The sequence below is a fragment of the Prionailurus viverrinus genome, chromosome C1 (genome assembly GCF_022837055.1).
Source record: "Prionailurus viverrinus isolate Anna chromosome C1, UM_Priviv_1.0, whole genome shotgun sequence".
In the NCBI taxonomy this organism is placed as follows: Eukaryota; Metazoa; Chordata; class Mammalia; order Carnivora; family Felidae; genus Prionailurus; species Prionailurus viverrinus.
The window spans coordinates 172161234-172175970 of record NC_062568.1 but is presented as its reverse complement, the minus strand read 5'-3'; the positions used below and the strand labels follow the sequence as shown (position 1 = coordinate 172175970).

The 14737-nt window shown below is 36.4% G+C and overlaps 1 protein-coding gene across 15 annotated transcripts in view; it reads right to left on the bottom strand.

The window, feature by feature from the left end:
- The window catches only part of TUT4 (terminal uridylyl transferase 4), a 217202-nt gene that overhangs the window by 111392 nt on the left and 91073 nt on the right, over positions 1 to 14737 (bottom strand). For 14 of the 15 annotated variants that reach the window (XM_047869584.1, XM_047869590.1, XM_047869595.1 and 11 more), the window contains 2 exons: positions 6411 to 6524; positions 4100 to 4951 (listed from right to left, as the gene is read on the bottom strand). In XM_047869584.1, coding sequence (XP_047725540.1) covers positions 4100 to 4859 — 760 coding nt within the window. In that variant the 5' untranslated portion in view covers positions 4860 to 4951; positions 6411 to 6524. The remainder of the gene's footprint in view (positions 1 to 4099; positions 4952 to 6410; positions 6525 to 14737) is intronic. The other variant, XM_047869581.1, reaches the window with a different exon arrangement.

The window sequence follows — 14737 nt, the reverse complement described above, 5'->3', positions numbered from 1 at the left end:
TACTAGGCAAAAGATGGAAACAATTCAATTATCTATCAGCTGATAAAAGGACAAGTAAAACATGGTATAGCCATAAGATGGAATATTATTCAGCAATAAAAAGGAGTAAGGTACTAGTACATGCTACAACATGTATGAATCTTGAAAACATTCTGCTAAGTGTAAAAAGCCAGACACAAAAGGCCACATGTTATATGATTCCCTTTATATAAAACAGGGAAATCTATAGAGACAGAAAGTAGATTACTGGCTGGCAATGTCTAGGAGGAGGGAGTAATGAGTAAGTGACTTCTAATGGGTACAGTTTCTTTTGGGGGTGATAAAAATTTTCAGGAATTAGACAGTGGCTATATCTACACAACTCTATGAATATAGTACTAAAAACCCCTAAACTGTATGTTTTTAAATGAGACATTTTGGCATGTGAACTGTATCTCAATAAAACTATTATATAAAAAGGTAAATAAGAAAAATTTTAAATATGACAAATAGTAATAAAGACTATGGAGAAAGGCACCTGGGCATCTGACTCCTGGTTTCAGCTCAGGTTATGATCTCACAGTTCGTGAGTTCGAGCCGAGTCAGGCTCTGAGGGGCTGGTGCAGAGCCTGCTTGGGATTCTCTCTCTTCCTCCCTCTCTACCCCTCCCTCACTCACACTCTCTCTTTAAATAAATGAACTTAAAAAAAAATAAGACTACTGAGAACAATTAAAAAGAGTAAAGACTGTAAATTCCTCCTTCACTGAAAAGGTGAAGGAGGTAAGGGAGCAAGCCATGTGGACATCTCAGGGAAGAATGTTCCAAGCAAAGGAAAAGCAAAGGTAAAGACCATTCTCCATATTTGAGGAAATGCAAGGAAACCATGCAGTTGGAGCAGAGAAGGGGAGAGGGAAAAAATGTAGAATGAAAGCAGATTACTCTAACGTATAGGAAACTAGTAAAACACTTTGAAGAGTAGTAACATGATCTGAATAATTTTAAAAGGATTATTCTGGCTGTGTAAAAAGTAAAATGAAGGGTGGTGTAAATGAAAGTAAGGAAATGAGTTGGGTTATCCTGCTCAAAAGCATATCTTATTCAGGAGCTTTTTAAAAATCCAGCATCTTGGAGCCCGTGAGTGGCTCAGTCGGTTAAGCATCCAAATCTTGGTTTTGGCCCAGGTCATTATCTCACAATTTCTTGAGTTCAAGCCCCATGTAAGTCTCTGTGCTGGCATCATGAAGTCTGCTTGGGATTCTCTCTCTGCCTCTTTCTCCCCACCCTTTTCACTTGCACTGTCTTGTCTGTCTCTCTCAAAATAAATAAACTTGAAAAAAAAATGTTTAAATACTAAAAGGGGACCTGGGTGGCTTAGCTGGTTAAGAGTCTGACTTTAGCTCATGCCATGAATTCTCGGTTGGTGAGTTCGAGCCCCACATCAGGCTGTCTGCTGTCAGCACGGAGCCCACTTCAGATCCTCTGCCTCCCTCTCTCTCTAACCCTCCCGTTTGTGCTCTTTCAAAAATAAACATAAAATAATAAAAATTAATATTAGAAAATAATCCTATGGTCGCCTTTATGGGTCAGCCTATTCAACATCTAACTCTTGATTTTGGCTCAGGTCATGATCCTATGGTTGTGGGACTGAGCCCTGTCTCAGGCTTAGCAAGGGCTCAGCACTGAACATGGAGCCTGCTTAAGATTCTCTCTCTCTCCTGTTGTCCCTCTTCCTTGCTTGTGATCTCTCTCAAATAAAAATAAATAAATAAATCTTTAATTTAGATTTTTCACTAACTCAAGTGGTCAAACCATTATAAGTGATCTTTAAGCAACTTCAAGCATTCACAGGGGCACCTGGGTGGCTCAGCTGGTTATCAGAGCCTGCTTAGGATCCTCTGTCTCCCTCTCTCTCTGTCCTAGCCCCGCTCACATCCTTGCTCTCTCAAAAATAAATACATTTCAAAGAAAAAATCATTGGGGCGCCTCAGTGGCTCAGTTGGTTAAGCATCTGGCATCAGCTCAGGTCATAATCTCGTAGTTAGTGAGTTTGAACCCCACACTGGGCTCTCTGCTGTCAGCTCCTGTCTTAGTATCATCTGTCTCACTCTCTGCTCCTCCCCGCCAGCGCTCTCTCAAAAATAAATAAACATTAAAAAAAAATCATTCATGGGGCTCCTGGGTGGCTTAAATAGCTGAGTGACTTCAGCTCAGGTCATGATCTCGCAGTTAATGTGTTCAAGCCTCTGTGCTGACAGCTGGAGACTGGAGCCTGCTTCGGATTCTGTGTCTCCCTCTCTCTCTGCCTCTCCCCTACTCATGCTCTATCTCTCTCAAAAATAAACAAACATTAAAAAAAAATTTTTTTTAATCATTCATTGGGGCGCCTGGGCAACTCAGTTGATTAAGCATCTAACTCAGTTATAACTCAGGTCATGATTGCATTAGTTTCATTGGGTTTGAACCCCACAATGGGTTTTGTGCTGATGGTGCAGAGCCTACTTGGGATTCTCTCTCTTCTCCTTTTCCCTTTGCCCCTCCCCAGCTCATGCTGTCTCTGTCTAAATAATAAACTTAAAAATTTTTAATACAAAAAATAAATTAAAAAAAATCATTCACATGTTATCATGTTCAGATTTGCTTATCTAAACATTATCAGTAGTATTATTTATTTGATACTATCTTTAAATTGATTTGCTTTTTTTGTCCTTCTCCTAAAGCGTATCTTTAAAATTATGAAGTTGGTATTTTTCTTATGCATATAAAAATACGTCTATTAAAATTAAAAAAAAAAAGTCTGTCAACATACTGTCACCAGAAATAAAAAGAAACTATTTCTAAACTCTTTACCGGAGGTTCTCAAAGTGTGAAATAGCTTTCTTTTGTTATTCACATACCAAGAAAAGGTTTTATCCAACTAGCCACAGAAACATGAGGAAAAAAGATTGGTAAGAAAAATCCATTAAGTTAAACAGAATCAGGATTACTCAAAAGACATAGACAACATTTATAAGCAATTAATTAAAACTAAGATCAAAATCCCAAAAGAAAATGAATTTTATACCAATAGCTCAAGTAAATTCCAAGGGTCCTAACCAATCTGTACTTCCATTCTTGTTCCTGTCAAAAAATTTGCTGCACTGCAGCCAAAAAGATTAAAAATATGTATCTGTATCTGATCATAGCACTACCTTACTTAAAATTCTTTAGTGTCTTCCAAAACACTCATAATAAAGTCCAAACTGCCTATCATGTCCTAAAAGGTCCTTCATTCTCCAATTGTTCTAAGACTTTTCAGCTGTATCATTTGCTACTTTTCCCCTCAATTCTGTTCCAGTCATACTCCATCTCAGTCATACTCTCAGTCTCACATTTATGTCCTACATTTTCTCAATCTAAAATCTAAGTCCCTCAATTAAATCATGTACTCTCTCAACTCTTAAGTTTTTGGCACTGAACTAAACCACCACTTTATCTGTATCACCCCCCATCAAACTAGAAGCTTCCTTGAGGTCTGGGGCTGTATTTTTGGGGTTTTTCATTGTAAACATATGCTTGGCATATAAAAGGAACTCAATACATACATGTTTGTTGAATGAATGAGTTACATATTACCAGGACCACTTAAAAAGTGTTTGTGTGTGTACACATGCACATACCTACATACTGGACTATAGGAGCCACTAATTTCTATTTGCACAGGCTTTTTACCCATCTCAATAAATGTAAACGTTCTTTTTTAGCTTAAAAAGCCATATTATTTGGGCACCTGGGTGGCTCAGTTGGTTAAGCATCTTACTCTTGATTTCAGCTCAGGTCATAATCTGATGGTTGTGAGATCAAGCCCTGTGTCAGGCTCTGCACTGAGTGCAGGGCCTGCTTGGGATTCTCTTTCTCTCTCTCTCTCTCTCTCTCTCTCTCTTTCTGCCCCTCCTCTGCTCACACACGCACACTTGTGCTCTCTCTCTCCCTCTCAAAATAAACATTTTTAAAAAGCCGTATTATTAATGTCCTTCTTGTAATTAAAGTAGTTAAAATCAAACTGGTGATAATCTAAACACTATTAACATAGGAAAAATCTCTCCAAAAATGTGACCCTGGGATAATCTAATTTGTACTTACTCAAATCATCTGATATGTCTTCAATTCCCGAAGCACTATCATCAGAATCACCAGTATTATCTGTACATGCTTGTTGCTTCTGAGATCGTGGTGAGTTTTCCAAAGCAGATTTTTCTCCCTCTACAACATCAATATTCACTTTGTCCAGAGAAGTAAAGGAACTTGGAATTTTTCTTCCAATCTGCTGTAATTCTATCTGTCGCATGTTTTCTTTTAACGGTAAACTGGGTGCCTTCTCTGGTTCTGTTAGCGAACCAGGGACCTTTTCTGATTTCATCTGAGCAATGGGTACTTTTTCTGTTTTCCTCTGTGAACTAAGTGCCTTTTCTGCTGCTACTGCCTGGGAGCTGGATGTCTTTTCTGTTTTCACTGGTGAATTAGATGACTTTGGTGACTTTTCTGCTTTTGCCTGTGAAACAGGTAACTTCTCTGCTTTTACCGGTGAATTAGGTGATTTTTTTGTTTTGCAATGACTTTGATCTCGAAGGACTAATCCCAAATCTTTAGGACTTGCTACGTTGGCAGCATTTACTTTACATGATTTAACTTCTGTCTTTTCTATACAAATATCATTTTGCTTATTTTTTTTACTACTATTCCTACTTGGAGAGCTGGTCCCAATTTCTTTTATGGATTTATCATTTCTAGCTTTCAAAGTTTGATTAGATATAACTTTAACTGCTTTACTTTCTTCAGAAAGAGCCCAAGCATTCTTCTTTGGTTCATGATTTTCATTTTTAGAGGTCTTAGACTCTTCCATTATTTGAAAACCTGCTTCTTCCCAATTGTGATACTGTAAAATGGCAGATTTCTAGTAGTTGAATTGCTTCAAGTCCAGATTAGGCAAACAAACTATTGGATTGGGAAAAAAAAGAAAAATCTGTTATTTAAAACACAAAAGCCACTTTTTTTTAATTGGTGAGACTTTCAAAATTTGTTCTTAAAACTAAAGAAATAGTAAAAAATTAAAAACTCTGAAAACCATATGAGGAGTTAAAACCCACTTAGTAAATAACAACCAAATGCTCATAAAGAAGGTTGTAATGTAATTATGGCAATATGACATCAAAACAATTTTAGAAGTAAAATTTGTTTTACATTACCCAATAAGAATTTCAACTAAAAGGGAAATAAAACCTGCAATTGATGTACCACAATTAACATAAAAGGAAATGGAACAAAGAAAACACAAAAACCCTAATCTAGGGGAGCCTGGCTGGCTCAACCAATGGAGCATTTGATTCTTGGGGTCATGAGTTCAAGTCCCACATGGTGTATACAGATTACTTAAATAAACAAAGCTTTTAAAAAAAAAATCCAAATTTATAGGCAATATAGGGAATCAGTTTATAGAGGCCCAAATTGAAAGATTTTGCCTACATGACTTTCCTACTAAACACTACCTATTTATACTGCTAACCTACTTCAATCTTGATTTTCTAAAGATGGGGAAATAATGTCAACAGACTTTCTCCACCTCTAAAGTATAAAGGAGTTTAAATTAATTTTTCTGAGATTAAAAAATTTAAAAATAGGAACCCAGAATTAAAAAATGATAGTAATATTTTATATGATATAATGGTGGATACATGGCATTATACATTATACAAAATCGATAGAATATATACCATTAAAAGTGAACCCTAACATAAACTATGGACTTTGGGTGATAGTGACATGTCAATGTAGGCTCACTGACATAACAAATATACCACCCTGGGATGATGATAGGGAGGCTATTCCTGTATTGGGGAAGGGAGTTTATGAGCCTTCTGTATTTTCTGGTCAATTCTGCTATAAAAATTTAAACTGCTATATAAAAACGAATGTTTAAAAAAGAAAGATGATAGAATACTAAAATCAGTCAGAACTCATCTTGTTCTAAAATATAATAGAAACAATTATACATTTACCACTGAGCACAAACTACAAACAAATTAAAATGCTGCATTTTGTTAAGTTATTTCTATATTAGAAATACCCTGTATACTGTATTTTACAGAAATAAGAATTTTTTTTTTACTGTTCACTTTGCCCTGTATGCCTTAAATTCAGATCTATGCTTCTAAACAGATAACTAATATGAATAAAAATTAAAGTCAGCTAAAACAAAATGTAAGTGGCATCTTTGATTTTACTTAATTTATTAAACTACAAATTTGGGCAAATGAACACCTCTAATCATATAACCATACATCATATAAATGCAAAAAAAAATGCCTAAAATAAAAAGTCCAAAACACCAAGTCATATCCTCCCAACTATCTATTTATACCAAAACCTATGTCCAAATTAAAGAAACTAAACTTACCTAGCTATGTCTCCACCACAACATCTTACTCAACGTGCACCTAAGTTTTATAATTCCTATTGTAGTAAAGCAGTATGTATCCTCTGCCTTGATCTCTGTCCAGATTGACATTCTCTTTTATTTAAAAACAAAAACAAAAACAAAAACAATTAGATTCTTCTTTCTAAATTATTTTATGGACACCTGGGTGCCTCAGTCATTTAAGCATCCAACTCTTGGTTTTGGTTTGGTTTTTGCGGTTTCATGGGTTTGAGCCCTACACATCGGGCTCTGTGCTGGCAGCATGGAGTTTGCTTGGGATTCTCTCTCTCTCTCTCTCTCTCTCTGTCCCTCTCCCACTTATGCTGTCTCTCAATAAATAAATAAACTAAAAAAATAATTTTATAAAGTAACTTTTTCAAATTATAAAATTTAAGCCAAAAAAAAAAACTTTAAGCCAAAACCATCCCAGATTTTCACCATTAATGTCTTCTGTGACTAATATTATTTTCTAGTAAAAAGCTGTAGCACTCTTAGCTATAAAAGAATGTTTATATTCCTGGTTTTTGGATATTTGAATTTATTAAATTTATACATTCTGCTCTCAATATTCTTCATAAGGTGTTTCACATACATGTCAAAACAGTTACCAAATATGACTATATCTAAATTCTTGTAGAAACTACTGCACATTCTTAATTTTAAAAATAAAAATGGATTCTATTTCTAAAAGATTAGTTTTACCTTACCCAGAAACCAAAATATTTTAAATTTTCTAATTCTATTCTATGATGATGACTCTAATAATTTTGTAGATGTCATCTCCCTGACAAAAGCCATAATACAACAAACACTTGATTGAGCCACACTGATCCACAATTCCATTTATAAAACTTTTTAGAGGAGCGCCTGGGAGGCTCAGTTGGTTTAGCGTAGGACTCTTGATTTTGACTCAAGTCATGATTTCACTGTTCGTGGGTTTGAGCCCCATGTTGGGCTCCATGCTGGTGGCACAGAGCCTGCTTAGGAGGATTCCCTCCCTCTTTCTCTGCCCCTCCCCTGCTTGCACTCTCTCTCTCAAAAATAAACTTAAAAAAAAACTTTTAAAGATTTTTTTTTTAAATGTTTATTCATTTTTGAGAGAGACAGAGCACGAGTGGGGTAGGGGCAGAGAGGGAGGAAGACACCGAATCTGAAGCAGGCTCCAGGCTCTGAGCTGTCAGCACAGAGTCCGACGCAGGATCCAAACCCACAAACTGTGAGATCATGACCTGAGCCAAATTTGAACATTTAACCAACTGAGCCACCCAGGCCCCAACAAAACTTTCTAGATACACTATTCTTCCACTCAAAAAAAACTCTATAAATCGGGGTGCCTGGGTGGCTCAGTCGGTTGAGCGTCTGACTTCGGCTCAGGTCATGATCTCAAAGTTCATGGGTTCGAGCCCCGCACAGGGCTCTGTGCTGACAATTCAGAGCCTGGAGCCTGCTTCGGATTCTGCCTCTCCCTCTCTCTCTCTGCCCCTCCCCCACTTGTTCTCTCTCCCTCTCTCTCTTAAAAAAAATAAACATTAAAAATTTAAAAAAAAACTCTATAAATCAAGTTTGTATACATAAATTAAAGCTACAAACATTTAAAAAATTAATGTACTTAATATAGATAAATGCTAGTTCAAGACTCAGGAAATTGCTACATTTCACTTTGATTAATTTGGTTCATGTAACTAAAAGTACATTTAAATTTTTAACAGGAACATGTTATTAAAAACAAGCTTTACTTAATTTCTAATCTTCCTCATCTTCTTATAAGAGTAACAGATGTCCTATTAAAAAAAAAAGCATGGTAATATTATACAGCAAAATTCCTATTTTAAGCTATCAACAGTATAAATTTTTCCCAAAAAAGTTGTAATTTCTAGAAATGAAGTTCTCTCTGAGGAGGTTAAGATTTTGAAAATAAGGTTCACTGCTTCCCACTGCACACTCATAGCAAAATTGGTTAAACAAAATAAAAATGTCAGACCTATGTTCTAGTTCCTGGCTACATTTCTCCAATGTAGTAAATGAGGATTAAATGAGGTTCCAACCTTGAATGCACTATTATTGTCAAGAAGATACAAAGAATTTTTAATAAATTTTAAAAAGGTATTTGAATATAGAAAACAATAGCATTTAGAATGTATCCCATTTCATTTTTACATTATTAGGATATCAGTTCACTTCTTACTTCTAGTTCTAACCATGTCTTCCTTTCTTGAATTCTTACAGTGCCTACAGATACTGGAGACTGAGGGAGTTCTCAGGCCCTGAGACTTCAACTAACAACTAGTGCCAGGTTCCTGACTTTGCTGTGAAAAAGAATTCAAGGACAAGTCAGAGTGAAATACAGCAGAGGAAGCTTTACTACAAAGCGAAAGTACACACCTGAAGGAAAGAGGAGTCCATACGGGCACACTCAGAGAATCTAAGTAGCGCCGGGTGGATATGGGGCTGATTTTTATTGGTGATTATAATTTGGGGATGAAATATTCATATGGGGTTCTGCAGAATAGGCAGAGATTTCTAGGAATTCTGCATAATAATACATATGCCCTATGATGGCTACTATGCACAGGTGCAGTCTGATTTCAGGCTAACTGGGTCTTGGTGTGCATGTAGGTTAAGCAACAGCAAGATGCTTATTATCATTAGAAACCACAGAGCTATCAGAGGTTTGCTTAATCGCCACAATCTGTCAGGTATCAGACTAGGTTCCCTGTTTTTTTGTTCCTCCTGCAAATATCTAGCACTTCCCTATTCCACCTGCCCCACTACCACAATGCTGGGTACTCAAAAGACATTCAAAATCACTACCAATTAAAATATCCATTCCAGACTGATGGCCAAACACGGGGCCTGTAGTTGTGCCTGTGCCTCAGTAAGTCTAATTGTGGCATTGAGTATTAACAAAAACTTGAAAATATTAAGTCCCATTCTCCAAAGTGCATTTTATCCATAATAAAAAAGGATAATCTAATCTCCATATGCTTCTTCTGTCTTTCCCAATTTGTTCAGGATTCAGGAAAAGAAAGAGTGCTATTTATTGGTCCCCGTAAGCCCCAAGAAGTAGGTAAATTTTATAAGACTCTGAATGTCTTAAATGTCTATCCTATCTTCATATTTTGTTTAATTAAGTTTAAAATTCTAGGTTAGAAATCATTCACTCAAAATGCTACAGATATTGTTTCAATGATTTCTAGTTTCTAGTATTCCTAGGGAAAATCATGCCATTCTTATTTTCCATTTCTTTTTTTAATGTTTATTTACGAGACAGGGAGAAAGACAGTGAGAGAGTGAAGAGGGCAGACAAAGAGAGAATCCCAAGCAAGCTCCATGTTATCAGTACAGAGCCCAATGTAGGGCTAAAACCCATGAACTGTGAGATCATGACTGAGCCAAAACCAAAGCCAGATGCCCGTATTTTCCATCTTTTTTACTGAACTGTTTCTTTTCTGTATGGAAACTTAGGATATTCTCTTTGTCTCGGTGTTCTGTAATTTTTTTTTTTCAATTTAGGTTTGAGTTAGTTAACATATACTGTAGTTAGTATTGGTTTCAAGTGCTCTGTAATTTCTCTTTTTTTTTAAATTTTTTTTAACGTTTTTATTTATTTTTGAGACAGAGAGAGACAGAGCATGAACGGGGGAGGGGCAGAGAGAGAGGGAGACACAGAATCGGAAACAGGCTCCAGGCTCTGAGCCATCAGCCCAGAGCCCGACACGGGACTCAAACTCACAGACCGCGAGATCGTGACCTGAGCTGAAGTCGGATGCTTAACCGACTGAGCCACCCAGGCAGGCGTCCCATGTAATTTCTAATTGATAAACCATGGAGCAGATATTTCTTCAAACATTTGTCTGGGTATTTAGTTGGCTGTTTTAATCTCTAACTCAAGTTCCCCAGTTTTGACAATTTTTTCTTATATTATGTCTTGTATCTTTTCCTCCCTTTCATTTTCTCCGTCCTTTTTCTCTAACTCCTATTAATTGGCCTTTATGTCTCCTACATTGATTCTACATTTATCTTGCCTTTCTCTCCATTTTCTATCTCTTTATTTTCTTTCCTCAGTGATTTCCTCACCTTTATCTTCCAAATCTTCCGCATTTAAGAGGAGAGGAGCATTTTCATTTCTAAAAATGCCTTAACTCTCTGATTATTCCTTTTTACGACACTCTGTTCTTGTCTCATGATTATTATCTCTTATTTCTGAATGCTAATAGTTTTCTTAAATTTTTTTCTGCTCCCTGTAGTTTCCTGACTTTCTTATTTGTTTTCTTCTCTATCAAGCATAATAGGAATCTCAGGAGAAAAAGAGAATAAAGGAGACAGAAGAATACTTGAAGAAATAGTCAAAAGCTTCCCAAATCAGATGAAAGACACAATTATACACAACCAAAAAGACCAATAACTCTAAGCAGAATAAACTAAAAAAATCCACACCAAGACCAACTACTACTCAATTTTGATAAACAATGAGAGAATTTTGAAAGCAGTGAGAGAGAAGCAACTTTTCATATACTAAGAATTCACAATAAGATTAAAAGATGATTTCCCATCAGAAACCATGAAAATCAGAAAAAAGATGACATATTTAAAGTTCTGAATGAAAAAAATGTCAACCAAGCATTCTCTAGCCTTGTGGCAAAACTATACTCTACAAAGGAGGAATTATGAGATTCCAGATAAACCTCCTGGAAATCAGGAAGTATTTAAGCTCATGTGACTTACAGCCCCCAAGGAAGGGGAGAGCTGGAAGACTATTCTACTCTTACTATTCTTCTTACCGTTCTTATCATTTACTTTAAAGGATTAAGCACTCCACCCCTTGCTTACTGTTATTAAGCTCAAAAATCCCAAGGATGGTTTAGGAGCTTTTTTCCCAGAGCTGCCAAAAGCTAGACACTAGGCAAAATTCATGATATGCAGCCCACTGTGCACTCACTCACTTCCTTCTCTGAAGTTATCACCAATAACTTATATTGTTAACAATATTGGGTTTTGTTTTGTTAAGTTTATTTATTTTGAGGGGTAGGGGGAGAGGGGGAGAGAGAGGGAGAGGGAGAGGGAGAGAGAGAGAGAGAGAAAGCGAAAGTGGGAGGAGTAGATAGAGAGGGAGAAAGAGAATCCAGAGCAGGCTCCATGATGTCACCCAGAGCCCCAGGAGATCATAACCTGAGCTGAAATCAGGAGTTGGGAACTCAAACCGACAGAGCTACCCAGGCACCCCTATCGTTAACAATATTGTTAAGATGCCAACACTACCCAAAGCAATCTAAAAACTGAATGCACTATCAAAATCCCAATGGTATTTTTTGCAGAAATAGAAAACCTCATCCTAAAATTCATATGGAATTTCAAAAAACTCTGACTAGCCAAATCAACCTAGAAAAAGAAGAAAAAAGAATTGGAAGACTCACACTTCCTGATTTCAAAACTTAATACAAGCTACAGTAATCAAACAGCATGATACTGGCATAAAAAAAAAACAAAAAAACACAGATCAATAGAATAAAACAGAGAGCCCCAGAATAAACCCTCACATATGTGGTCAACTGATTTGACACTGATGCTAATAGTATTCAGTGGGGAAAGGACAGTTTTTTCAAGAAATGGTGCTGCAAAAACCAGATATGTACATTCAAAGGAATGAATTTGGACCCTGACCTTATACCGGTTACAAGAATTTACTCAAAATGGATCAACTTAGGCACTAATTATAAAGCAAAAGACTGTAACAAAATTCAAATGGCCGATAATGCTAAATTGGTAAAGAAAACTATCACAAAATCATAAAATATATTACCATAGCAGCCATTAAACAGAGTAAGTTTCTACTCTGCTATGGAGCGATAGTGAAGACATACTATTAAACAAAGAAAGTAATAACACAGGAGTATGCACTACAGTAAATCTATGCAAGAAAGAAGACAGTGGGGCACCTGGATGGCTCAGTCAGCAGAGCGTGTGACTCTTGATCTCAGGGTTGTAGGTTCGAGCCCCACGTTGGGTGTAGAGATTACTTAAAAATAAAAACTTGAAAGAAAGAGAGAGAGAGAGAGAGAGAGAGAGAGAGAGAGAAAGAAAGAAAGAAAGAAAAGAAAAGAAAAGAATATATATACTTAAAATTTCACATACTATATAAAAATTGTAAGTCTTCAGGACTTTGGGTCTGGCAACAGCTTCTTAAGTATGACATTAGAAGCAGACAAGGGCACCTGTCTGGCTCAGTAGGTGGCATATGTGACTCTTGATCTCAGGGGTCATGAGTTCAAGCCCCGACAAAAATAAATATATAAACTTTAAATATAAATAGATAAACTTTAAAAAAACATACAACAAAGAAATAAATACTGGATCATCAAAATTTAAATTTTTTCTTTGACATCTGTCTTGGCAATAATTTTTCGGATTTGACACCAAAACCAAAGACAACTGGGGGCACCTGGGTAGCGGTCAGTTGGGCGTCTGGCTTTGGCTCAGGTTACAATCTCACAGTTCGTGGGTTCCAGCCTGGAGCCTGCTTCGGATTCTGTGTCTCCCTCTCTCTCTCTGCCCCTCCCATGCTCACACTCTGTGTCTCTCTCAAAAATAAACAAACATTAAAATATATTTTTTTTCAAAACCAAAGAAACCAAAGCAAAAATAAACAAGGAAGACTATCAAATTAAAAAGCTTCTACAGAGCAAAGGAAACCATCAGCAAAATAAAAGGGCAACCTGCCCTGCAAGAGACACTAAGGTCATGGTCTCACGGTTTATCAGTTCGAGACCCGCATCAGACTCTGTGCTGACAGCTCAGAGCCTGGAGCCTGCTTCAGATTCTGTCTCCTCTCTCTCTGTCCCTCCCCCACTTGCACACGCACACGTGTGGGCTCTCTCTCTCTCAAAAATAAATAAAGTTAAAAAAAAATTTTTTTAATTAAAAAGAGAAATACCATATGATCCAGCAATTCCACTTCTGGGCATTTACTGAAAGGAAACAAAAACACTAAGTCAAAAAGATATCTGCACCCCCATGTTCTTTGTGGTGTTTATTTACAATAGCCAAGACATGGAAGCAACCTGTGTCTACTCACAGATGAACTGATAAAGAAAATGTGGTATACAATGCAATATTATTCAGCCCTGAAAAAGTAGAAAACCTTGCTATTTATAACAACTTGGATAGACCCTGAAGGCATTATGCTAAGCGAACTAAGTCAGACAAATACTGTTATGATCTCATTTACATGTAAAATCTAAAACAAACAAAAATGAACTCACAGCTATAGAGAACAGCTTGATAGATGCCATAGGCTGGGGCTGGGGCAGGGGAAGGAGACAGGCAAAATAGGTCAAAGCGGTGGGGTGCCTGGGTGGCTCAGTCAGTTAAGTGACTGACTCCATTTCAGCTCAGGTCATGATCTATCTCATGGTTCATGAGTTCGAGCCCCACATCAGACTCCACAATGTCACAGTGTGAGTCTGCTTTGGTTTCTCTCTCTCCGCCCTTCATGTGCACTCTCTCTCTCAAAATAAATAAACTTAAAAAAAGTTTTTTAAAATAGGTCAAAGTGGTCAAAACATGAACTTACATTTATTAAAGAAAATAAATTCTGGGGATGTAACATATAGCATGCTGACTATAGTTAATAATACTGTCTTGTATATTTGAAAGTTGCTAATAGAGTAAATCTTAAAGGTACTCATCACAAAAAAAAATAATTTATTAACTATGTGATGATGGATGTTAATAACTAGACTTACTGTGGAGATCATTTCACAATATATACAAATATCAGAGCATTATGTTGTACACCTGAAACTAATATAATGTTGTATATATGTATATATATACATACATATACACATATGTAATGTGTATGTTAATTATATCTCAACCAAAAAAAATTAAAACATCTGTTCAGCAAGGACACTACCAAAAAAGTGAAAAAATTACCAACAGAATGGGAGGAAATATATGCAAATCACATATTTAAATAAGGGTCTAGTATCCAGAATATATAAAAAACTCCTTACAACTTACCAACAAAAAAGACAAACAACCCACTTAACAAATCAGCAAAAGACTTGAATAGACATTGCTCCAAAGATAAATGGTCAATAAGTGCATGAAAAAATGCTGAACATCATTAGTCATTAGGGAAATGTAAATCAAAACTACAATAACACCACTTCATTCTTCTAGGATTATCAAAAAAGCAGAAAATAACAAATGTTGGTGAGGATATGGAAAGATTGGAATCCTCACGCAACTGCTGGTGAGAATAAAATGATGCAGCCAATGCAGAAAACAGTTTGGCAGTTCCT